General features: G+C 55.9%; 9 protein-coding genes across 9 annotated transcripts; 5 read left to right on the forward strand and 4 right to left on the reverse strand.

Annotated features, from left to right (window-relative positions):
• The first annotated feature begins 193 nt into the window (after nucleotides 1-193).
• BU26DRAFT_608221 (uncharacterized protein) lies at nucleotides 194-3,815 on the forward strand. The gene is made up of 2 exons (XM_033835824.1): nucleotides 194-765; nucleotides 821-3,815. The coding sequence occupies exons 1-2, from the start codon at nucleotides 692-694 to the stop codon at nucleotides 3,519-3,521; spliced, it is 2,775 nt and encodes a 924-aa protein (XP_033679667.1). The 5' UTR covers nucleotides 194-691; the 3' UTR covers nucleotides 3,522-3,815.
• A 46-nt stretch (nucleotides 3,816-3,861) lies between these two features.
• BU26DRAFT_434677 (FtsJ-domain-containing protein) lies at nucleotides 3,862-5,186 on the forward strand (the record flags this gene model as incomplete). The annotated part of the gene is made up of 6 exons (XM_033824085.1): nucleotides 3,862-4,116; nucleotides 4,167-4,217; nucleotides 4,267-4,293; nucleotides 4,342-4,848; nucleotides 4,900-5,061; nucleotides 5,112-5,186. The coding sequence occupies 6 exons, from the start codon at nucleotides 3,862-3,864 to the stop codon at nucleotides 5,184-5,186; spliced, it is 1,077 nt and encodes a 358-aa protein (XP_033679668.1).
• A 1,329-nt stretch (nucleotides 5,187-6,515) lies between these two features.
• Nucleotides 6,516-7,449, forward strand: BU26DRAFT_434251 (uncharacterized protein; the record flags this gene model as incomplete). The annotated part of the gene is made up of 2 exons (XM_033824067.1): nucleotides 6,516-7,003; nucleotides 7,053-7,449. Coding segments are annotated over 2 exons (885 nt in total), but the record flags the coding sequence as incomplete, so codon positions are not given.
• A 960-nt stretch (nucleotides 7,450-8,409) lies between these two features.
• BU26DRAFT_508672 (uncharacterized protein) lies at nucleotides 8,410-10,998 on the reverse strand (the record flags this gene model as incomplete). The annotated part of the gene is made up of 2 exons (XM_033827102.1): nucleotides 8,410-9,134; nucleotides 9,189-10,998. 2 exons carry the CDS (start codon nucleotides 10,996-10,998, stop codon nucleotides 8,410-8,412), a joined length of 2,535 nt encoding a protein of 844 aa, XP_033679670.1.
• A 109-nt stretch (nucleotides 10,999-11,107) lies between these two features.
• BU26DRAFT_83949 (uncharacterized protein) lies at nucleotides 11,108-11,552 on the forward strand. The gene has a single exon (XM_033836392.1). It carries the CDS (start codon nucleotides 11,216-11,218, stop codon nucleotides 11,477-11,479), a length of 264 nt encoding a protein of 87 aa, XP_033679671.1. The 5' UTR covers nucleotides 11,108-11,215; the 3' UTR covers nucleotides 11,480-11,552.
• Nucleotides 11,553-13,819: 2,267 nt separating this feature from the next.
• On the forward strand, nucleotides 13,820-15,948 carry BU26DRAFT_608225 (uncharacterized protein). The gene is made up of 3 exons (XM_033835825.1): nucleotides 13,820-14,169; nucleotides 14,245-14,863; nucleotides 14,918-15,948. Exons 1-3 carry the CDS (start codon nucleotides 14,140-14,142, stop codon nucleotides 15,598-15,600), a joined length of 1,332 nt encoding a protein of 443 aa, XP_033679672.1. The 5' UTR covers nucleotides 13,820-14,139; the 3' UTR covers nucleotides 15,601-15,948.
• A 504-nt stretch (nucleotides 15,949-16,452) lies between these two features.
• On the reverse strand, nucleotides 16,453-17,328 carry BU26DRAFT_84013 (uncharacterized protein). The gene has a single exon (XM_033836393.1). The coding sequence runs from the start codon at nucleotides 17,104-17,106 to the stop codon at nucleotides 16,642-16,644; it is 465 nt and encodes a 154-aa protein (XP_033679673.1). The 5' UTR covers nucleotides 17,107-17,328; the 3' UTR covers nucleotides 16,453-16,641.
• BU26DRAFT_533371 (amino acid transporter) lies at nucleotides 17,179-19,295 on the reverse strand (the record flags this gene model as incomplete). Its single annotated transcript, XM_033831153.1, has 9 exons — nucleotides 17,179-17,272; nucleotides 17,333-17,734; nucleotides 17,800-18,114; nucleotides 18,167-18,214; nucleotides 18,264-18,393; nucleotides 18,447-18,562; nucleotides 18,611-18,833; nucleotides 18,881-19,055; nucleotides 19,104-19,295. The coding sequence occupies 9 exons, from the start codon at nucleotides 19,293-19,295 to the stop codon at nucleotides 17,179-17,181; spliced, it is 1,695 nt and encodes a 564-aa protein (XP_033679674.1).
• A 380-nt stretch (nucleotides 19,296-19,675) lies between these two features.
• BU26DRAFT_508676 (uncharacterized protein) lies at nucleotides 19,676-20,263 on the reverse strand (the record flags this gene model as incomplete). The annotated part of the gene is made up of 1 exon (XM_033827103.1): nucleotides 19,676-20,263. One exon carries the CDS (start codon nucleotides 20,261-20,263, stop codon nucleotides 19,676-19,678), a length of 588 nt encoding a protein of 195 aa, XP_033679675.1.
• Between the last annotated feature and the right edge of the window lie 784 nt (nucleotides 20,264-21,047).

The following is a 21,047-nucleotide window of genomic DNA, read 5'->3' on the forward strand; positions in this document are numbered from 1 at the left end:
ACGATGCTGCGATGCCACGAAATGCGAAGCCCTCACGGTGTGGAATTCTCGTCGTGCATGCTCATTTGGCATCTGCAAAGAATACCCTAGCGGGAATCCTCCGCGGTGACGCCGATTGGTAGCCCTGCTGCCACCGTCTTGGCAGACCCTGACTTCCGCCTTCGCTTTCACCGTTGCTTTCGCCTCACATCAACATCAATCCCCTTCCTCTATCCACTAAGACGCTAGACAAGCAGACGAACCAGACAGGAGTCGAGATGCACTGCCTCCCTTGAGGGACGCGCTATCGGTTCCTACAGGTTCGCCCTCGCATGGCACAGCCTGCACCCGTGCCCGACATCCCAATTCAAGTGCCAACTCAGTATGACCGACATGATGCACATTAAAAGCAGGATGCACGCGAAGAGCTCTTACGGATGCAAGGCGGGCCTTTGCAGATGCAACATGGCCCCATTCCGTCTATCAGGCGGGCGAGGCTGTGAACCCAGCTTCCCAAAAGGGTAAATGTTTGGAATATTGGTGCCTACCACACCAATGGCCCCCAGCGACGTAGCCTACCAACCCATCGTCGGCACATACGCCCTTAAACTAATATCTAATCCTGAGAGTGATTCTGAAGTTGCGCTGCTTTACTCGACCATTACCAGCTCGCTCTTGTGCTACTCAGATCTTTCCAACCTCCTATGAAACGATGGTAGCTTTGGGAGAAGACCCAGAGTGTAACGGCAACAAGCAGGGATCCGAGCACATTGCAAACAATCCCAAGTGAGTCAGGTATCTGTCGTTGAGAAAAAGGGGTTGTTAATCTCATCAAATACAGGGTCCTCGCGTCCGTACACGACTTCAGAGGCAGTCTTGAACCAAATGCATCCTTCGCAACCGACCTACCTGCCGAGTCCATGGACATCGGTGGCCGAGAGAAGGCCTTGCCTAGTGTTCAAATTCGAGACGTGACCGAGGATGAGAGTCTTTTGGACGGACTCCATAAATCGAGACCGGTCCAAATTCAAGAATACGAATCCAGCGAAATCAACGAAGTGAATGGAGTGCGAGAATCTATTGAGATGCGCGAAAGCATTGAAATTCACGAAGTCAGCGGAGATTTCGAAACCACGGAAGCGTACGAGGAGCAACCGCCCACACCACCGGTAAATTCTCCGAGCCCAGGGAGAGCCTCACCATATCCACCAATCTCAACTCCATACGTCTTGTACTGCCTCACGGTTAAGGAAGAAGGCCAGTCTAACCGCAGCTTCTATAAGGATACACCCTGGAAAGGCATCAACAATGGCCTTCCAGGTTCAGTCCCTGACGACGACGCGGAGTCAAAGGCAGTTCTCGTATACTACGTTCAGGCCGATGTCATTGATAAGACAGGGAAGGATTCCAACACATCAAAGACATGGAGAGATGAGCCTGCCGACTTTGAGTTTGGAAGAGACGCGCTCCTCCGCAAGAGATATTGGCCTGTGTTAAAACTTTATTCTAAAAGGCTCATCAGGGTTTTGGAGCTGATTCTGGATTACTACCCAGACCGAGGAGACTACAAACAATACAACTCGGAGTTGGAAGATACCTTTGTAGAGCTGATGTACTGCTACGCGGAGTTGAAAGCATACTTCGATTCCTACCTACAGTCGATACCGGAGGAGGGGGGGAATGATCCAAGATTGGAGATTGGAAATTGCGGGGATGAGAAGACTGCCGACGCAATGCGACCGCATTTGGACTTCGGGAGCCTGGATAAGTCAACCGAGCCGTGCGATGAAGCTACCGCCTTCGATCTTGCCGTATTGCTACGTCTTCTAGCACCGATGTACCGCGTCAAGGCCATTCCTACGCTGACATCTATATACATCGACCCTAGACCGATGATCACATACGAGACCTTGTGGCTGCTTTTCAAGCCGGGCACCGAGGTCTACGTCCAGCAGTCTGCGTTTTCAGACGACTTGGAGTATCCCTCCACAGGAAGGCGCGGCAATTCTCGTAACCTGAAACGAGGAGACGAGGACGACAATTTCTCGGCCTGCATCGTTGCAGCCTGGCTGTATATGGACAAAGACTTTACCGCTAACGATCCGAACGAAGCTTCTGAGCGCCTAGAGCTGGAGCTGTGGAATGTGCAGTATGATGGAACCGCTTTCCAACGCATGGCACGTGAAGCCGCCATTATCAAGTTCGACGGCTGCAAACATCTCAAGGACCTCCAGGTTATCCCTTCGCGCCTTTACGATAAGTTTGACGGAGGCTCTCTCAGACAGCGACTGGAAAAGCGCGGCCAGAAATATCTTTCAATCCTCAAGGACGCAGCCGCGCATCGAGAATACAATGATCCGCGTAGCGGCTACGAGGGCCAGATCATCGTCGATCCAGATGCGTATCGGCAATACGCAGGACTAGCGGAAGGCGACTTTCCCCCTCGGCCATCCCCCGTTGCGGATGGTGGCGGCGGTAGCCGCTACGGTTACCTGACCGATTTCGAGCCAGCAAACAGTGAGACGTATGGACGCATCAAGGAAGTCTCTGTCCTGTTACCCCGCCGAATCGAAGGGTTTGGGTTAAGGACAAAGAGATGGATGGTCTTTGAGATCGACAAGATTAGTGATGAGGCACCAATGCCGTCACAAAACCAGCTTGAAACGGAGTTAGTGTTGGTATCCGATGCCGACAAGGACTCTCTGCGCACTGTACTTCCGAAGGGTGAGCACCCTATTGGCCTCAGCTCGGATTTTATCCCCGGCAAAGGAGAGGGGAAGATATTCCTGCTATACGGACCCCCTGGTACTGGAAAAACATTGACGGTGGAGTGTGTGGCGAACGACACATGTCGGCCTCTTCTCGGGCTGACGGCACAAGATGTTGGATTGGCCTACGACGTAGAGGCGCATCTTCGAAAATGGTTTTACCTTGCTGCAAAATGGGACGCCATATTGTTGATCGATGAGGCAGATTTGTTTCTCGAGCAGCGTAAGGAGGGAGACCTCGGGCGCAACAGCTTGTCGACTGTCTTCCTGAGGACCATGGAATACTACAAGGGTGTACTTTTTTTGACAACAAACCGACCCGGCCACATCGACGACTCGTTCATCTCGAGAATTACCTGTCCGATCGCTTATCACCGCCTATCAGCCGAAACGAAAGAAAAGATTGTGCGAAAGTTCGTCAAGCGCTTCGAAGAGACAGGCACTATTGAGGTCGAGCCGGCAGCAGTGAAGTACCTGGTCGGAAACTGCCAAGACCTCAATGGCCGACAGCTTCGCAACGTGCTGCAGAACGCTGTTGCTAGCGCTGAGGTCAAGTTACGCGCAGAGCGACGCTTTGCAGCGAATCGTGGTCGTCCTCCCGGGGAAGCACAAGATCAAAGCATAGTTTCGGTGAAAATGCACCACGTCAAGGCAGCTGTTGAACGGCAGGGAGAGTTTCGGGACTACTTGAGGAACCTCAGGGGAAGAGACGAGCCGGCCAGAGCGCGCAACAAGCAGGACTATCTCCCTGCCCCTCCTGGCAGCCCAGCTTGAAGTATGAGATATGGAGCGCATAATTTCACTCCGATGTGGAAGAGGGGCTTGGATTTCTTCGGAGATTCACAGGATGATCTGGAATCACGAAGGTTTTCTGAAGGTTTTCTGAAGGATCCTTTAGACTAATTTGATTTGGGGGAACGTGTACCTTGACTAGACATGGACTCAGCCTAAGAACGGTTCTGGATATCAGGCATTCCAACAGTGCAGGGAATAAATGTACGGAAAACATTGATACTTAGTGGTCTCTGTCCATTGGACGCCACATTGCACAGCCACACCTCCCAAAAGTTCCAAGGAGCTGTGGTGCGCGTCTGATTTTACCTCAACCTCCCAAATGCTTTCTCGTCGCGTCTTTCAGCAGCTCACAGACAGTCTGCTCTTTAGGTCAAGATATGGACCTGCTCGAGGCTTTTGCATCGCCATCAAGTGCGCCTCCTGTCGTCCCGGAAAACCGTCGATTGCCAGCTCAATCCGTCATGCCTCTTCTTCCTCTTCGACTAGATGGAAGTCGCGTCAAGGGAAGGACTTCTTTGCTAGGGAGGCAAGAGTTCAGGGCTTAAAGAGTCGCGCCGCATTCAAGCTCCTGGAGGTGTGGAAGCCCAGGCGCAATGTCACAGAACATACGTTGATCGATGCCAGTTGAATGAGAAGCACAAGCTATTCAAGCCCGGCCAGACGATAGTTGATCTAGTATGAAGACCCGACAATTACGCGAGGATATAGACTGATCTATAGACAGGGCTTTGCTCCAGGCTCTTGGTCCCAGGTGCGCCCCTTGAAAGCTCCGACTCGCTCTCGCCGTTAACACAGTCAGGTCGCCGTCAACAAAACCTCCCCTGGCGGTCGGGTAGTCGGAATCGATCTTATACCTGCGCAGCCTCCAAGAGGCGTCTCGACGATTCAAGGCAATTTTCTATCCCCCGCAATCCAAGCCGACGTGAGAGCATACGTCCAGGACCCCGAGCTGGGCCGGCCTCGTAGACAAGTCTTATCAGGGAAAGATGGATGGCTCTCTCAAGAAGATCTGGAGGAGATGGAGCGGGGCTACATCGACATCGAGCGGCATGCGCATCTCGAAGGGGTCGAAACAGAAACAATAGGACAGCCGCATACCGAGCAGGACACCGCGAAGATATCGGACGACAAACTATCTTTACGAGAAAGAGACAAACGACACGGGAGGGTAGTGGACGTGGTCCTAAGTGATATGTCAGAGCCCTGGGACCAGACGACTGGCTTCTACAAGAAGAGCTTAAGTGACCCATATTTCAGGTTAATGAATACGAGCGGGATTGCCTTCAAAGACCACGCAGGTAGCATGGTGAGCGGACTCGAGTGTGAGTCTAGGCACAACGGTCGCTAATGTATGCAGGATCTGTGTATGGCAGCCTTGACCTTCTCCTTCGACACTCTTCGCACTGGGGGACACCTCCTCTGCAAATTCTACCAAGGAGCCGAGGAGAAGGCATTCGAGACTAAGCTGAAGCGCTTGTTCACCAAGGTCCATCGGGAGAAGCCGGACTCATCAAGGAGTGTAGGGAGTCCCAACTTCATCTGTACACGACTGGCTGACTTGAACCCTAGGAATCAAAAGAGGCATACTTTGTGGCATTACGGCGAAAAGAGACACCGACCAGGGAAGAGGTCTTTCGGGAGTAGGCGCACATGGAAGCCGGATCGGTCCAGTATTTGGCTTTCATTCTCGCCACTTCTGCGACTCCCGCAGGCCTGATACTGTCCCGCTTCTTAGCGGATACGAGTGTGGTATCACAAACGAGCGTGGGGAGGAGGTTCAGTCGCCAGTCGGTGAGGCCGCGACATCCGCTCGTGAAGCTAAGGGCGCTCGCTTACGGTCCTGCGAGAACGGCGCACGAAGGCAATCTCGGTCGAGCGTACCAGTGCCCAGGGGCCACGCTACCGTCTTCTCACGCGGCGCCCGTGATGCGTGGACGGCTTTGGGCTTCAGTGCGGGACGAGCGCTGGCCTTTGACAGACTTTGTACTGTCTCTTGCGTTGCCTGACAGGACGACAAGATCCCTGTTGCGCGATTTGATAGGATAGCAGCAGGACGGTAGAAGTGCTTCGGGTGCGGTTAGAGGCGCCTCGGACAGGACCAGTGTAGACGGCGTCTGTCCCACCGGAACGCGACGCTGCGGTACGGATCTGGATGCGTCTCGTCCACCACAATGCTTGACATATTCTCCGTAGTGGAGCCAAGCGCGACAGGGGTGCGGCGCGCCCTCGCTCAAAGCTGCTGCGTGCGTGCGGGAACGGCGATCCAGCACGGCGACGGGCCAGGTTTCTGCCTGTCGCCCGGGCGCGGCGCGATGCATATGAATCTCCAGTCTCCAGTCTTCAGTCTTCAGTCTTCAGTCTTCGGTCTTCGGTCTTCGCAGATGCGTCTGCGCTGCTGGCGACGGGCAGGCAGAGGGCCGGGGCGCGCGCGGTGTTTCCTGCGCGGTGTTTAGTTTCGCGCGATGAGGGATGGCGCGCAGGGACTCGGAAAAGCCTTCATGCCCCAACCTTATCATCACACGCACGGTATTCCTTTCTTTGATCATCCCATCCCCCCAATCAATCTAAACCGAGCTGTGCGACGCACCCAATGATTTGCAGCGCGCGCGATGGATTACCAAACTTTCAATAGTCCCCAGCACCTGCCGCCCTCGTTTGGCGGTCCGTTCTCCACCTCCTCTGCACCCACGCATTCCCCGCAACAACAGCTGTACGCGGATCCACAGGTCCGGCTACAGCAATCAAACCCGCCGTTCCCCTACGCCCAGTTCACCAATGGCCAAGCCGGTGGCTTCCCGGCCTCCATGGGCGGGCCCGCCGCGACGAGTGGCGCCATGATGCAGCCCGGAGGCCTGTCGCAGAGCCAGCTTCACCAGGCACGAGGTAAGCCGCCGCCGTCCCTGCCAGCCCGGCCCTATCGAGCCCCCCGCGCCCCCAGCGGCGTGCGCTGACGAGTGCGATGAAGCAGCGGCCCTCCAGCACCAGCAGCACCAGCAGCAGCACCAGCAGCAGCTGTCGCCGAGCCCTTACTCGAGCGCGCCCTTCGCCCAGCCGCTCGCGTCGCCCGCCCACCAGCAGTTCGTCCAGCACCGCCAGACCGCGTCGCCGTCGAGCGCCGCCAACAGCACCAGCGTGCCCCCGTATGCCACGCCCCAGGCCCAGCGCTCGCCCAGCGTGCCCTCCAACGGCCAGCAGCCCATGAACCCGCCCGCGACCCAGCCGCAGACGTCGCAGCCCATGGCCGCCCACACGCCCGTCAAGGCCGTCCCGCAGTCGCCCGCGTCCCCCGTCGCCCAGGCGCGCGAGAAGCAGCGGATAGACACGCTGCTCGAGATCAACCAGGTGCTGATCAAGGAGGTCATGGAGCTGCACGCCCAGGGCAAGGCTGGCCACATCGGCCCTGCGCCTGAGGTCAAGCCGGAGGGAGCCCAGCAGCAGCAGGCCTCCGTGGAATATAGGGAGTGAGTGCGCCATGCCACGACTGCTACCGCAAGACACTGACTCCCACAGCTGTATGCGCCGGCTCCAGGCGAACCTGGCCTTCCTCGCGCAGAACGCAGAGAAGCACACCAAGCCCAACCAGGCGATCCTGCCCGGACCCGCCATCATGAACGCGCCCGCGTCACCCGATGAACTTGTCAAGCTGTATATGAAACTGCAAAGCCTCTTCCCCGGATGGAAAGGCGCACAGGCAAAAGCCTCGCCAGGTCCACAGCGCCTGAACTCGGCGTCGTCACAGCCCGGCAGCGCGGGCATGCAGAACAACATGCAACCGCCGCACAGCGCAGGCCTACAGAACAATATGCACCCTCCCAACAGCGCCGGCCTACCCCAGAACATGCAGCTCCCCAGCAACGCGAATGCCATGAACAGCACGATGCAGAATAACTTCCAGACACAGCAATAATCCCGTCCACTGCAACTTCCACGGCGTACATGAGCGGCATACCACAACTGTATTCTATAATTTCTTGGGTTCGCATCACAGATCACGACATAGAGCACCTGCTTTTCCTTTTCTCTGGTCCATGGGCGTGTTGTACAGAAAGAATATGAACAAACCATTACTTTGGAAAAATGGGTGGGGCGGTTGAACTAGGGTTCCCCGGCACCGACATAGGGTCGATCCGTTTCTGGGGTGGTTTTGGACTGGGCTATTCTTGGGTTTCCCGATCGATGGTGACCAGCATTTACTCTGCAAATTGGGGCTCACATTCTGCTGCTGGCCTGCGAAAGATACCTCTCAGACATTTCTAGCACTTGTATGAAACGTTATGATATGATTTATCGCAACGGCTTCTGGGTCTTATATCACGTGATTTTCTTCTCACCGCGTCGACTATCGGGAAGAGAATCCTGCTCGCTGATCAAATGCGTTCTGAACGCCTGGCTAGCGGAGTGTGCTGCTCTCGTGCACGCCTACTACGGATTCAGAAACATTAGCCCTACAGATGCCCACATTTGACACCCCTTACTCGCTATAAGGTGCTCGATTTGGCTTGCTTGGGGTCTGTTTGAAGTGTACTTTTCACAAAGCGTGAGGTAATGCATAGTCGCAACATTCTAATTTTCATTGAATCCGTCTGATCTCATCACCGCATCCATCTCATAGTTTCGTCATGATACTCGTAAAGCCGCCGTGTGTATCCAAATACATACTCTCAATATCCAAAATGTCGATCGGTATGGAAGGAGAGGAAAAAGAGAGAAGCATTTGTCGAAAAGCGAGGTATCCACCCAAGATCCTAGCAAAAGAGAAAGGGAAAGCCTCCAGACCATTACACTCTGATGCTGATCCACATCCGAGCAAATTCAAAACTACGGAAAGCATAACGGAAAAATCAAAAACAGGAAATACGAAGAAGTACTACCGGAATAACCCCGATAACACGCTCTCCAGTGTTTCCGCGATAGGGTCATCGTCTCTCCTCCGACCATACTCATCGAACCGCGGGGGCAGCTCAATAGTCTCGCCCGAGGCATCGGTATCAGATGCAGGAGACCCGTCGCGGCGGTCACTGTGCCGATCTCTATCTCTTTTCCCGTCACCGTTCCGTCTCCCTCTCTTATCATCCCTCTCCCTCTCTCTGCGATCCGGAGAGCGGGAATGTTCAGGCGACGCCTCTTGTGGATTCAAGTCGAACTGGACGGACTTTGCAGAAAGAGGCTGAACGGGGTCTGGCGCAATAGGTGGGGAAGAGGTTTTTAAGCCATCTGCAGAAGGGGAACTGTTAGCCCGTTTATCTGTACCAGGCGAAAGCCTGGACCCACCACGTGCATGCATGTGCTCGGGATTGGATGGAGCACTCACATTGTCATCCGGACCGCGTCGATGTCTAGGGTCATGAGCATAAGGGTTACCGGGTTCTGGATGAACAGGGGGAGGGGTGTAGCCATGTGGAGGGGGCATGTTGACGGCGCCGGGTGGTGGATAATCTGCTGGGTTGTATGGGGGATATTGGGTTTCTACAGGCTGCGTTGGTGGTGGAGGGAAGTAGTTTGATTCGGGGAAGTAGCGGGGGTCAGCACCAGGTGGTACGCTCGATGGGGGAGGGCTGTAGGTGTCGGTGGAATAGGATGAGTCTTCATGTTCTGTTATAATATAAGCAAAAATGCTCCTGCGCGGAGTAAAGGGCATATACTTACTCTGCCGCTCCTTCTCAGCTTTCTTGCGGTCTCGCCGCTTCGCCGCTTCATGAGCAGCCAAGCCAGCTACACCAGCAACTGCAGCGGTCTCTGCCGCCTTCCGAGCCCGACTCTTACTCCGGCTTCGGCTTGATCGAGACCGATGCCGCCTGCCATCCGAGGACGATGACGAGCCACGAGGCCGGTTCCTATAGTCCGCCGGATCATCGTAGTCGCGGGACCGGCGGCCCGTAGCCGGATCGGTATAGATGGGATCACCACCGTACTCTACAAGAGCTGTGTCACTTGCTGTGCTTCGCCGCCTACCGGAGCGTACCGACCTGGATCTTGACCTAGACCTAGACCTTGACCTAGACAATTCCTTCTCCTCCTTCTTGGCCTTATGCCTCTCGTACAGACCAGTGACGGCCGCTCCGGCAGCGCCAGCCGCAGCAATCGGTATGCCTTGTCGGATACGACTCCGACTTCGTTTACCTTTACGTTCGCGAGACTTGCTGCGTTGGTGCTCGACAAGGCCAGCCACCGCAGCGCTGGCAAGACCAACCTGTGCGGCTCGACGATTGCGGTGTTCCGGACTCATATGTCGGCTGGCAGACCTGCCCCTTGAGCCCTCGCTAACCGCTGAGACGGAAGACCTTCTTTTCCTTGACCTGCTGCGGCGGTCTTCGATGATTGTTGTATTATTGTTGTTCTTTCGTCCAGCGGCGTAGGCAAGAGCTCCGATGCCTGCAATAGCGGCGACTGTACCGAGTTTCTTTGCTCTTGAATTTGACCGGCTCCGGCGGCGCCTTCGGTCTCGTCCTCGCTCGGAAGAGCTGGATCTGGAGCGATTGTTCCTGTAGCGGCTGATGGCTTCGGCACCCACGGCTCCCAAGGCACCATAGCCAAGCGCTTGACGGACATGATGACCTGGAGCTTCTCCTTTGGACTTCCGATGGTGTCTAAGGATTTCGGCTGCGGCAACACCGCCAATGACTCCTTCAGCGAGGTGGCGGCCGTGGTGGGGGCTCGCATCACGACCCCAGGTATCCTTCTCTTTTCGGACGAAGACGACATCGTCGTCGCTGTAGGCATCTCGGTCGTAGTAGCGATCGCGACCGTATTCGCGCTCGTCGTAGTAGCCTTCCTCGCGACGACCGCCTCGGTCAATCTCCTTCACCTTACGCTCGTAGTAGTAATCCTCGTCGCGCCGGGGCTCGCGACGGGCGACTTGTCTGTCCTCGGTTACTTCAGAACGCTCAATGATCTCGTAGGACGGCTCCTCCCGCCGCACAATGATCTGCTGCGGGGCAGATTCCTGGAGAATGATGGGTTGTGGAGCCTCCTGGCGGATAATGATGGGCTGGGGCTGGGGTTGCTCCGGACGGAAGAATTCGGTCGATCTAGAATACCTCTCGAGCTCGTAAGGGGCCTCTCGCGGGGGTTCCCGCTCATACTGTCGTTCCACGCGGTACTCCCTTACAGCAGCCGGAGGCGAGGGCGACCGCTCGACCTCGCGCTCGATGCGGTACTCGCGGATCTCTCGGCGGGGAGGCGAAGGCGAGCGCTCGACCTCGCGTTCGACGAAGCGGTACTCGCGCACCTCGCGATCTCGGGGGGAGGGGTCGTCTCGGTCGAGGTACTCGCGGGCTTCGCGGCGCTCCTGGATGTCGCGCGGGCGGTGGACGAGGCGCATTTCGGACTCGTAGGTGTCTTCTTCTAGGCTTCGGTCAGGAATCTTGTAGCGTTTCACGGTGGTGTAACTGCGGCCGCCGTGGGAGCTGGCGTCCCAGTCCCGCTCGCGCTCGCGCTCCCTATATATGGTCGACATGGCTGGCGAGTGGAGAGGCAGGCAATGGGGTGATCGGAAAATGCACGGTGAGGTGGGGTGAACGGCGAGCAGGCGCGATGTTCGATGTTTGCTTGCTGTGCAGGTGCTATCGGTGTCTCGAGGGATATGCCGCTGGCAAACAGACGGCGGTGATGCGAAGGGAACGGCGGCTCGTCTGCTCGACCAGTCGGTGCTGTGAGTCTGGCTGTGGGCTGATATGAGTGGGCGGAGGGGCGCGGGATCCGCTCGGGCTGCGCCGATCGCAAGCGCAGTGATTGGCGGGGGCGGGGAGCCTCACGCTTGCAGGAGACGAAGTCGTTGCGCGGGCGGTGGTGCTGGGGATGAGGATGAGGATGAGGATGCGGATGCAGACGGCAAGAGCGCAGGAGACGGCCGGCGCAATAAGAGGCGGGCGGGAATCAGGCGCAAGACGCTGCGAGGCTGGAGGGTGCTTCCCAGTTTGGCGGCGGTGGAGGTTTAGTCGCGTGCATACGTCATAGGGGAGCGACGACACCTTGACGAAGAAGCCGACAGATGGAACAGAGCAGGAGGGATGACTGAGCGCGCGAGGACTGCCTCTGGTCTCTAAATATCTCGCGACCGTTCAGGCCACGGCGCAAAAGCTGCCTGCGTACGACTCAACACGGTATCCTCTCGCCGCTCCCCGCCGCCTCCGCCCCCGCAGCAAGTGAAGCATCGCTGGCCTGCCTATCACGATGCAGAACCAAAGTCAAGCCTCGCATCCGTGCCGCGTTTCACCTCTCTTTGCAAACGCAATCCTCACCGGACGTCGTGCGGTGCTCGACTATGAGCCCTTCCTGCATAGCCCCAGATACGGTGAGGGGCCAAGCACGAGGCTCAGGTAGTTCGCAGTCGGACTCACACTGCTGAGCAATGCGCCGTCATCCCTTGCTGCCTACTCGCTCCATGACCAACAGAAACTGTTACGTGCTTTGGCCGGCCTTTTGCAGGTGCGGCTTACTTCTGCTCGAGAATTTTCCATGGCGAGTAGTGTGTCTGTGTCATGGTCACAAGGCCGTGGAGGTGTTCGCATCCGGGAGAACCATGCCACCAACTGCATGTACGCCCGAATATGTCCCAAGCTGGGCATATGACAATACACATGCTCCAGTCAGGCGTCGAGTGACCGGAGAGGGGCGCCCCATGATATTTGATACAACATCTGAGCTGTTTCGCTTCTTACCTCCTTCTAGGTAATCCGAACACTGCAGATACCCGTTGCCAACGTCACGTTATGGAAATATGTCCAGGTGTCGAACGACTCGAGGAAGCAAGCAACTCTCAGCTAGCCTCTCGACATGGCAGTCTGATCGTCTCATAGCTCGTGGCGAGAGTTCCTATATGGCTCTTGCCGGTGGAAGAGTGACGGGAGGAGTGGTGTGAACATATATAGGGAGGCTGGAGGTCCGGTGAAGCATCGAATAGCGCAAACTACAGCCTGGTTCTAGAGTACAGCTAATTAGTCTTTGGGTGGCCTTTGCCAGAGCTCACCGGATGCACAAGCTACCGGTAAGGCTTCGGTTGGCGAGCTAGCGGGAGTTACCCAGGCCATGTGGGGTGGTGTTCCTAGCACCACGGTCTCATATATTGCAACGGCTCCGGTGGGACCTCGCTCAACCTGGTATCTACTTTTACGAAGCAGAGCCCGGTCGCCCGTTGTGAGTGTGGCCGAAAACCGAGGTATATGCAAAGCGGGAAAGGTGAAGCTGAAGTTGGACTGCCCACCTCATATGCGACGGACAGGAGCTGAGCTGTTCTAGGCTCAATTAGAACGAATGTATCGTGACTACCGGTGGGGTTCCTTTGCGTGGACTTTCCTTGTGAGTAGGTTGAGATAGCATACACAGTAGTACAGCAGAGGAGGGTAAGCCAGTCACGTGTAGATCCGTATCCACACTGGTAAATGGCGGCCTCGCACGACTGCTATTCCGAGAACACCGACCAGCATTCCGCACAGTTGCGCTCCAGCTGTGCCGTCGGGCGTAAGAATGCCTGGAAACCGGCCATTCAGCTCTTGCGCGGGGGCCGTGGAAAGTATGCCTTCCATATGTGCAGCTTTGTCTGTCGGGGTGAGACGTCTCGAAACCGGCGATCCCAGAAGTTGATGGCGATGGCATAAAGCCGTTCCCCATGGCGGGATTAATAATTGGAGGGTGAACTCGAAGGAGCAAAGCGTATCCGATTAGAGTTGAACAACGTGCGAGATGCCCCTGAATTTGGCGGGAAAGGTGTTCAGGGCCGGCAAGAACGGCGCAAGTCCACGTAAACCGCCAAGCGATGGCTGGCTTCCTAAGCTGCCCATCCCGAAACAGGCGTCCGAACGGTTCGATAGGGGAACTGTCGCGGCAGCCCCATGCGACGTTACGCAGGCTAGCGACGAGGAGGCCAATGGCGAAGAAGCCCGAACGCGCTGGCTGGCGTCTAGCCGGTGCATCTTGCTTTTGGCCCGTAGGAAAGGGAATGGCTCTGCACAATGGTCAGCTGCGCCAGCCGTCTACTACAGGAACCCGAGTTCCTGAGCCTGAGGCAATCTGTGGTTGAGGGGCCCGTGGACGTTCGAATGCAGGACACGCTGCGACAGACGTCGTGCCGTCAAAGCACACCTCACCGACCGTCTCCGCCCCAGCACCAGGCTCCCGCCCATCAAGACGACACATGTGTGGCGCTCCAGGGGTCCGAGCCACTCGCCCGCCCAAAGGGATTCCGCAAGCTCAATGCCAAGGCCACCGTCATGCTCTTGGCGCCACTCGACGGCGCCAAACTGCATCGCAGGGGCCGCCGCGATGGCCTGCAGGGTACCTGACGGCCCACTCGGGGACATTCCCCATTATAAGCTCATGAATCTCCTCGAAATCCGCGCTGTACTCTAATATCGCGGCCTCCTACTCCCCACCACGCCTCCCCGCCGCCCTCGTTCGCTGCCAATCCGCCCGGGACACCTCGCGCCGGCTTCTCTGAGCATCCTGGTTGCGGCCGGATATACGCCCACTTCCATGGTGGTCGTCGTCTGGACAGTTTGAACCGGGCAATGCCAATGTCCACGCTCATTTAACGTTTGGATTCTGTATTTCTCCTTCGCAGCCCTGATCTTAATCCTACCACCATCCCTCGGTCTTCAATATGCCACCCCGCGACGCTAACTGGATCGATGTGAGTCAACCCAAGCCCGACACAAACCTCACACCTCACACTGTGTAACCGTTCTGACGCCTCCTCTCTGCACAGGGCCTCCGTGGCATCGCCTCGTTCATGGTGGTATGCGGCCACCTGTGCACTGCGCTCGTGCCCTGGTTGCACTCCCCCGCCCACGACCCTAAATCGGCGCCGCACCTGTTTCAACTACCCTTTTTCCGCCTCGCCGTCGGAGGTCGAAGCGCCGTGGCAGTCTTTCTGCTCATAACGGGATATGTGAACTCGATCGGACCTATTGGCAAGTCGCGGGCCGGGAACACAGACGCCGCCTTCAATGGCATTGCCCGAAGTGCGCTCGCTCGCTCAGGCCGCCTCGTTCTCCCCACCATGATTGCGACGTTCATTACATGGTTTCTTGCCAATATCAACGCCTACCATATGACCAAACACGTCGACTCAACATGGATTCGCCAGGGCTGGCATCGGCAGGAGCCGACGCTATGGGCCGCCTTCAAGTCTCTTGTGAAAGCCGAGGTTGAGACGTGGACAATCGGCTGGAACGACTACGACGGAACACAATGGACGTTACACCTATTTTTGGAAGGCGCTATGATGGTATACATTACAATGTTCGCCACCGTCCTGGTGAGGCCGAAGGCGAGGCTGATAGTATATGCCGTGCTTTACATATATTTTTGGCAACTGGGCGAGGGTAAGACTTCATGTTGGCACCTAATCGGTTGGATGAATGTGCTAACGCAAGTAGGACTGGCCGTGGGTGCTCTCAAAGGCCTGAATATCACCATGGGCATGTTCGTCGCTGAACTTCATAACCACTACAAGGACTCGGCAACTTCGCTTCTCCCCTCGCCTGTCCCCGCCTTGATGATAATCGCAGGAATGTTCATGGCCGGATACCCACAAGATTCTCCACAGAATGCCCACTGGTCGCACGTAATGCAGAAATTCATGAAAACAATCACATGTCAAAACACTGACGTTCGACGATACTGGGACCACTTTGGAGCGTCGACCGTCCTCCTCGGTGTCTTCTTTTCGCGCAACGCTCGACGGGTCCTCACTTCACCGGTCTTCAATTTCCTGGGGCGTGTCAGTTTCCCAGTGTATCTACTTCACAATACTTTCATCAAATCAGTCCTCACCTGGATGATCTACCTTCCGTCCGCGATGAACCCGCCGAGGAACGAGAAAGGAGAGCAAATGGACTTGCAGCGCGGCACGACAACCCACGTCTTAATCGCCATCGTTGTGTTCTACTACGTCTTATACCGCACCGCTGCATTTTGGATTTCCCACGTCGATCCGATATGCGCCAAGGTCGTCAACGCAGCAACGAGCTGGGCATACGGCGAACAGCAGTCAGGAGGCGGCCGACCCATTCTTCGCAATGGCCACGTCGAGAAGCCTAAGACGGTACTGCCCGCATAATTGTCCCGGTTCCAACATTCCGATTCATCCGATTTGGACTATGTCTTGGACCCCTCGACCTCCAAGCATTCCTTCGTGTATTCATTAGAGCAGGAGCCCCGAGTTTGTCTCGTGCCGCAACGTATTATTTTCAAGTGCATAGTCTGGAGCGTAGCGGCGAGTGATTTGAGGTCGATATACCCCGAATTTATTTTTTGGTTGAAAAAAGCAGCGTTGGAGTGTTCGCGGATGGGGAGTTGGTAAGAGGGCTGAGTATTCTTATGCGGAGGTGAGGATCTCCAGAGAAGATGTTGTATGAAAAGAAAATATAGCAATGAGCAATGTAATCGAATCTTCAAATGGGGTTGGCTCTCGCCTTGGGACCCGTGATGATTTTAGACTGAGGAGCGCGAGAAACGAACATGTCCTCCAGGACGTAGGCACAGCAGTTGTTTCGGCCAATGATGACTTGACTTCCATGGAGTGCGTCTATTGCCCCGTCGCGATTACGTGCCTAGTACCAGTACCTTCTCCCACTCCGTGGAGATTTAGGCTGTAGGTGAGGTTGCCGTCAGATATCAATAGCTTGGACAATGATGCAATGCGCTGGGTTGAAAGAGTTCGATAATGCTTCACCACTTCAAAGGCATGTTTCTTTACGAATCCGGATAATTGCCATTTTGAGATAGAAGAAAGAGGAAAGCCCTGATTCTAGTGAAAGTTAGCAATTGTCAAGCACAAGACGTTACATTATACAGTACAAGACCTTCAGAGCGAAATAAAGCCTAACCAGCGAAAGGGCGCAGGAGGAGAAAACGGGGAGATGGGAGACTAACCCTATATCGAAACCGCATGGAGAGACAAGCCCTACAGTCTCGGGACCCTATGGGAATTAACAGCGCGTAGACCGGCATCTGACACGTCGTCTCACTGGATAGTCTGGCATATATATGCACGTCGCGTGGCATGAACGGAAAGGCCCGAATGACATGCAGCAACATGTCCGCCCGTACGCAGTGGTCCAAAGCCATCAATAACCGAAACCGTAACGTAACACCAATCCTAATCTCTACCTAGGTACAAGCTCTTTGCTTTCGCTCTCGCTGCTGTGGGGTTGGGTATCTCTAAGTCTATATAGGTATCATTGTGTTTCCAAGTTGCAGATTGCCAACGCACCCCCTCACGCACCCTGCTTCCAAGTCCCCTTTCTGATGTCGGATGATGATAATGATGATGATGAACAAACAGGAGAACGCGCTTGCCGCCGATATTATATCCCCTTCTATATACTCCCATGTGCTGGAAAAGAAAAATAAATACGAATGCAAGGCCTCCTTGGTGGCTGTCGCTGAAACTCCTGATTGCGCCGCTTAGATGGATAAGATTGGGGTGCTGCCCATGCCAACTCCATGGAACAATGTGATTCGTAAAACGCCGGAAATCGAGGCGGATGCGGGAACGAGCCCTCAAGGCTGGCAAGAATTGGATGCGGATTGCCCGTGCCGTGAGGGCGCTAATGCAATGCATAATATGGCTTACAGTCGCCGTTACCGGTACGCATGGGGGATTGATTGCGGCGTGGGATAAATCGATCTTCGCTCAAGGGATATCGTAACAATCGCTAAGGATAGCCTCGGGATCCTCGGGGGGAAGCATGTCGATAGTATCCGTTGTGCGGGGACCAGTGTACGTTCTGTGGTTCAACTGTTAGCGTTGCATCTAGCCAAGTATATGATCGGTAGGGAAGCCTCACTTTCTTGCCCCCGCGTACCACCATCCCATGCTGAACAGCCCGATGAAAGCCGCCACGCAGATGGCGTAGTTCATATTGGTAGCTGTAACCGGCTTGACCGTGGGGAAGAACAGCACCACGCTGATGAAGATGACCCAGGTGACGGCAATCGCGTTGACGGGCTTGCTCCACCGGCCCATGGTGAACGGCCCCGGGTAGAACTGCACTCTGCCTTCGTACCATCGATGCGCAATGATGACTGCGATGTAGCTGATATCGAGGGCCGGCGCGGTGATGTTGAAGATGGCCACAATGGTCAAGGTGCTTCCGATTCCGATCAAATCGAGGCAGCTGCAGAAGGCGACGACGAGCCAGACCGCGTTTACCGGCGTATGCGTGATAGGGTTGACCTTACTCCAGAAGCTGTTTGTCTCACATCAGCCTTGCGTTCGATGAGCGGTTGCGAAGAACGAGATGCTGCAACTCACTCTGAGAAAGGAAAGGCGGCATCGCGAGAAAAGGCCCAAGCCATTCTCGCGTTCGCCAGCATCGCAGCGCAAGCGGTGAAGCACTGGACCAGGATGACGAAAAACCACATGACGGTTCCCCCAGTTCTTCCGCCGGCATTGAAGAATATTTGTGCGACCGGCAGCCCAGTTGGCGACGCCATGATGGCGTCGTAGTCTGACATGCAGAAGCAGAAGGTCACTGTTAGCATCCAGCCTACAACTCCGGAGACGAGAATCGCGGCTCTGATAGCGACGGGGCCTCGAATAGCCGCATCGTGCGTTTCTTCTGACATGCTGTGCCAGCAGGTTAGATTGGGCTTACATGCAAGATGCTGGGCTGACTCACTGTGTAGTACCATCATAGTCGGTCATCGTCCACGCAACAGAGAGAAAGCTGCATGTGTTAGGCAGACCATTAACGTGTTAACGATGAGATGACGAACCCAAGGAGGAAGGAGAATCCCTTGCTGCCCCAGCCGGAACCATCCATGAACTCGGTGAAGACCCATTTTGCGCTTTGCTTTTCCGGTGTGAGGATGAGGAGAGCGATGCAGATACAGATCGACGCAATAACTTTCGATCCCCAATTACTATGACTCTGCAAGGCGTGGCAAGGGCTTACTTACTATTGATAGGGGCAAACCAGAGAATGATCTCGTGCAGCCATACCGTGGGGAACGAGCAAACTGTTCCAAACAAGCACAAAACGAATATCGCGAGCAAGACTGTCTGCAAGGCAGTTCTGTACTAGTTAGCTATGTTGAACACTAAGCGCTCTTGGGTCCCATACGGGGTAAACGCCGCTTCCCCTTTATCGAACGTGTGTATAACAGCCGTGGCCAGTATCATCTGGGAGATGGTGTACGCCAGACTCGCCACGCCTGCCGCCTGGCCGAGGAAATTGCACCATCCGATAATCCACGCCCATGGTGCTACGTGGTCCTTGGGAACCACATGTTTTGTGACGTAGTACATTCCTCCAGCTGTAGGGTAGGCCGATACCAATTCCGCCACTGAGAACTTTAAGAAAAATACTCAAAGGTGGTGTCAATGTGCGTACCTGAACTCGCTATACAGTATGCCATGATACTGCCTATGAACCACGCCCATACCGCGGTAGCGGGCCCTCCAGAGCTCATCGGGCTTCCAAAAGTCGCTGGCACCGAACCCAGTACTCCTAGAATCGAGATCGCATATGATACTGTTGACCACCTTGAAAAGTGTCGTTGGAGGACCTGCATTCGTTAGTGAACGTCCCGCGTGATTGTGCCACTCCAACATACCGGTGTGTACCCAATGCGCACAAGCAGGCGGTCGTCATCGTCGGCAATTGTTGCCATGTTGCGCGACCTTTGCTGCTCCTGTGCCGCCTCCGCGGCTTTCGAGCAGCTCGAAGTGACAGGTTGGATGGGCCTGCCCTCTCCGGGTTGCTTGCCCGATATAGAGCCCTTCTTCGAGTCTGAGCTGATATCCATGACCAATGCCTAACTAAGGGTGGGACATTGAGAGAAGGGGGAGAAGAGGAGAAGGATGAAAGAGGGGCGGATTGAAATGACAATGATGGGCGGGATAGGCGTTAGTGGGGACGGGCGCGGAGAAGGACGAAAGGGATTAACACCGTCTCAGGACCCGTTGCTCGAAAAGGAAGGGATAAGGCCCGGGTCATTGAACGACGATGCGAGGGGAGGGAGCGAGGGCATAAGTACATTTTATTATCACATCTGGCTGATTGGCAGCACCCTGCCGTGGGCCAACAGGGCACAGCAGGGTAGCAGCCGTTACCGGGAGCCAGCAGGTAACGAGAAGGGCAAGCTACTCACCTCTTCCGCCCAGGACCAGTCAGGGTAATGAATTTCTAGGCCATGATGACACGTGCAGAAGGGGGGGAGCTAGCGGCTTCAACGTGAGCGTAGGGTAATATAGGTGGGGGCAAGCAGCAGAGACGGGGCGTGTGGTGCGAAGGAGCGAGTGGATGCGAGGTGCGGTAGTGTGCAAAGGGGGGCGTGGACGGCAGATCTTGGGGAGAGCGGTGCGTGGTGCTAGAGGTACTGTCATTTGCGGAACGGGACTGGTGCTGGGAGAAGGAGTAGAGGAGCCAAGCATGGGCCAGGAGAGGCCGCTCGGCGTCCCAGACTGGCGGGCCGACTTCGACATGCTGGTCCTCACAATCTGACGCCTGCGCCCAGAATACGACTCCACCATCGTCGACACCTCCGGAGGCGCGCCGCTGTACGGGCAGCGTGCTGCCGGACCTGTCCCAGGACGTCGCTGCAGGTGCAGTCGCAGACAGCAGCGCGCAATTGAGGCCGTTCTGCGCGCCCCGGACGACACCTCTCCCACCGCGCTGGCGAAGGAAGGTGAATGCCGGCGCGGTCCAGCGTGACGGAGAGCAATGACGCAGCACATCGACGTGCGGCTCGTGTTGTCGAGCGACGCGATTCATTAGATGTGTCGTGCTTTTGCTGCGGTATGGCTGCCACCGGCAGTGCCCCTAGCTGCCCTTCGGGATGCTTCGTCCCAGGCGGTGAAGCCCATCTCTCATTGGTCTTTGAGGTGCCTTGTATCCCCGAAGCTGGCCGAGCGTGAAGATATCCGATCAGATGAGGGTATTTGACGAGATCAGGACATCATACGGCCGGCCCCCAGCCGCTGTTATAGCAACATGCCCATCTTCGTTGCTTCATCACAGAGCTGGAAGCCACCATCCGAGTGTTCCGTCCGTCTTCTGGCTCGAGTCACCTTGCTGGTAAAGCAAAACTAACATATAGACCTAACAGCCTTAGCATACAGAACTATAACGTACTTGCTATTGCTACCATGCACCGCGGCTTATCGCCGAATCCCACATCGGGCTCGCATTGCCTATCGGAGCAGCAGAAGCGAGCCAGCGGCCGCAACCACATCTCATCAACCCTCTTTCAAACGAGCCGCCGCAGCTGCAAGGCCCGTCTGGGCGGGCGGCAGCCTCCGCGGTGCCGCATGCTTGAAGCAGCCAATGCTACCCAATCCAACCGCAGTTGATAGTGGAAGACGAGGTCATTCACGGTGTTGCTTTTTCCTCCCGTACTGTCGGAACCCATCCCACGCCGCAAAAAGGTTAAAGCCCGTCGTCGAGGACCAGTATCAAGACGTACCAGCACCTAGTTCCATGGCAGACAGATGAGTTGTCCATCCGCCATCTGTCGCGGTGAGGGCCACTCCGGACGCCATTGCGGTACTTGCGCTGC

The sequence above is a fragment of the Trematosphaeria pertusa genome, assembly GCF_010094035.1.
Source record: "Trematosphaeria pertusa strain CBS 122368 unplaced genomic scaffold BU26scaffold_14, whole genome shotgun sequence".
Classification (NCBI taxonomy): domain Eukaryota; kingdom Fungi; phylum Ascomycota; class Dothideomycetes; order Pleosporales; family Trematosphaeriaceae; genus Trematosphaeria; species Trematosphaeria pertusa.

Bases quoted from the DNA above. Each gene is read 5' to 3' on its own strand.
- BU26DRAFT_608221 (XM_033835824.1), top strand. From the start codon at position 692: ATGGTAGCTTTGGGAGAAGACCCAGAGTGTAACGGCAACAAGCAGGGA. The intron at 766-820 runs GTGAGTCAGGTA...CATCAAATACAG, and splicing joins CACATTGCAAACAATCCCAA to GGTCCTCGCGTCCGTACACG.
- BU26DRAFT_83949 (XM_033836392.1), top strand. From the start codon at position 11,216: ATGAGTGGGCGGAGGGGCGCGGGATCCGCTCGGGCTGCGCCGATCGCA.
- BU26DRAFT_608225 (XM_033835825.1), top strand. From the start codon at position 14,140: ATGCCACCCCGCGACGCTAACTGGATCGAT. The intron at 14,170-14,244 runs GTGAGTCAACCC...CTCTCTGCACAG, and splicing joins GCGACGCTAACTGGATCGAT to GGCCTCCGTGGCATCGCCTC. The intron at 14,864-14,917 runs GTAAGACTTCAT...TAACGCAAGTAG, and splicing joins TTTTTGGCAACTGGGCGAGG to GACTGGCCGTGGGTGCTCTC.
- BU26DRAFT_84013 (XM_033836393.1), bottom strand. From the start codon at position 17,106: ATGCATTGCATTAGCGCCCTCACGGCACGGGCAATCCGCATCCAATTC.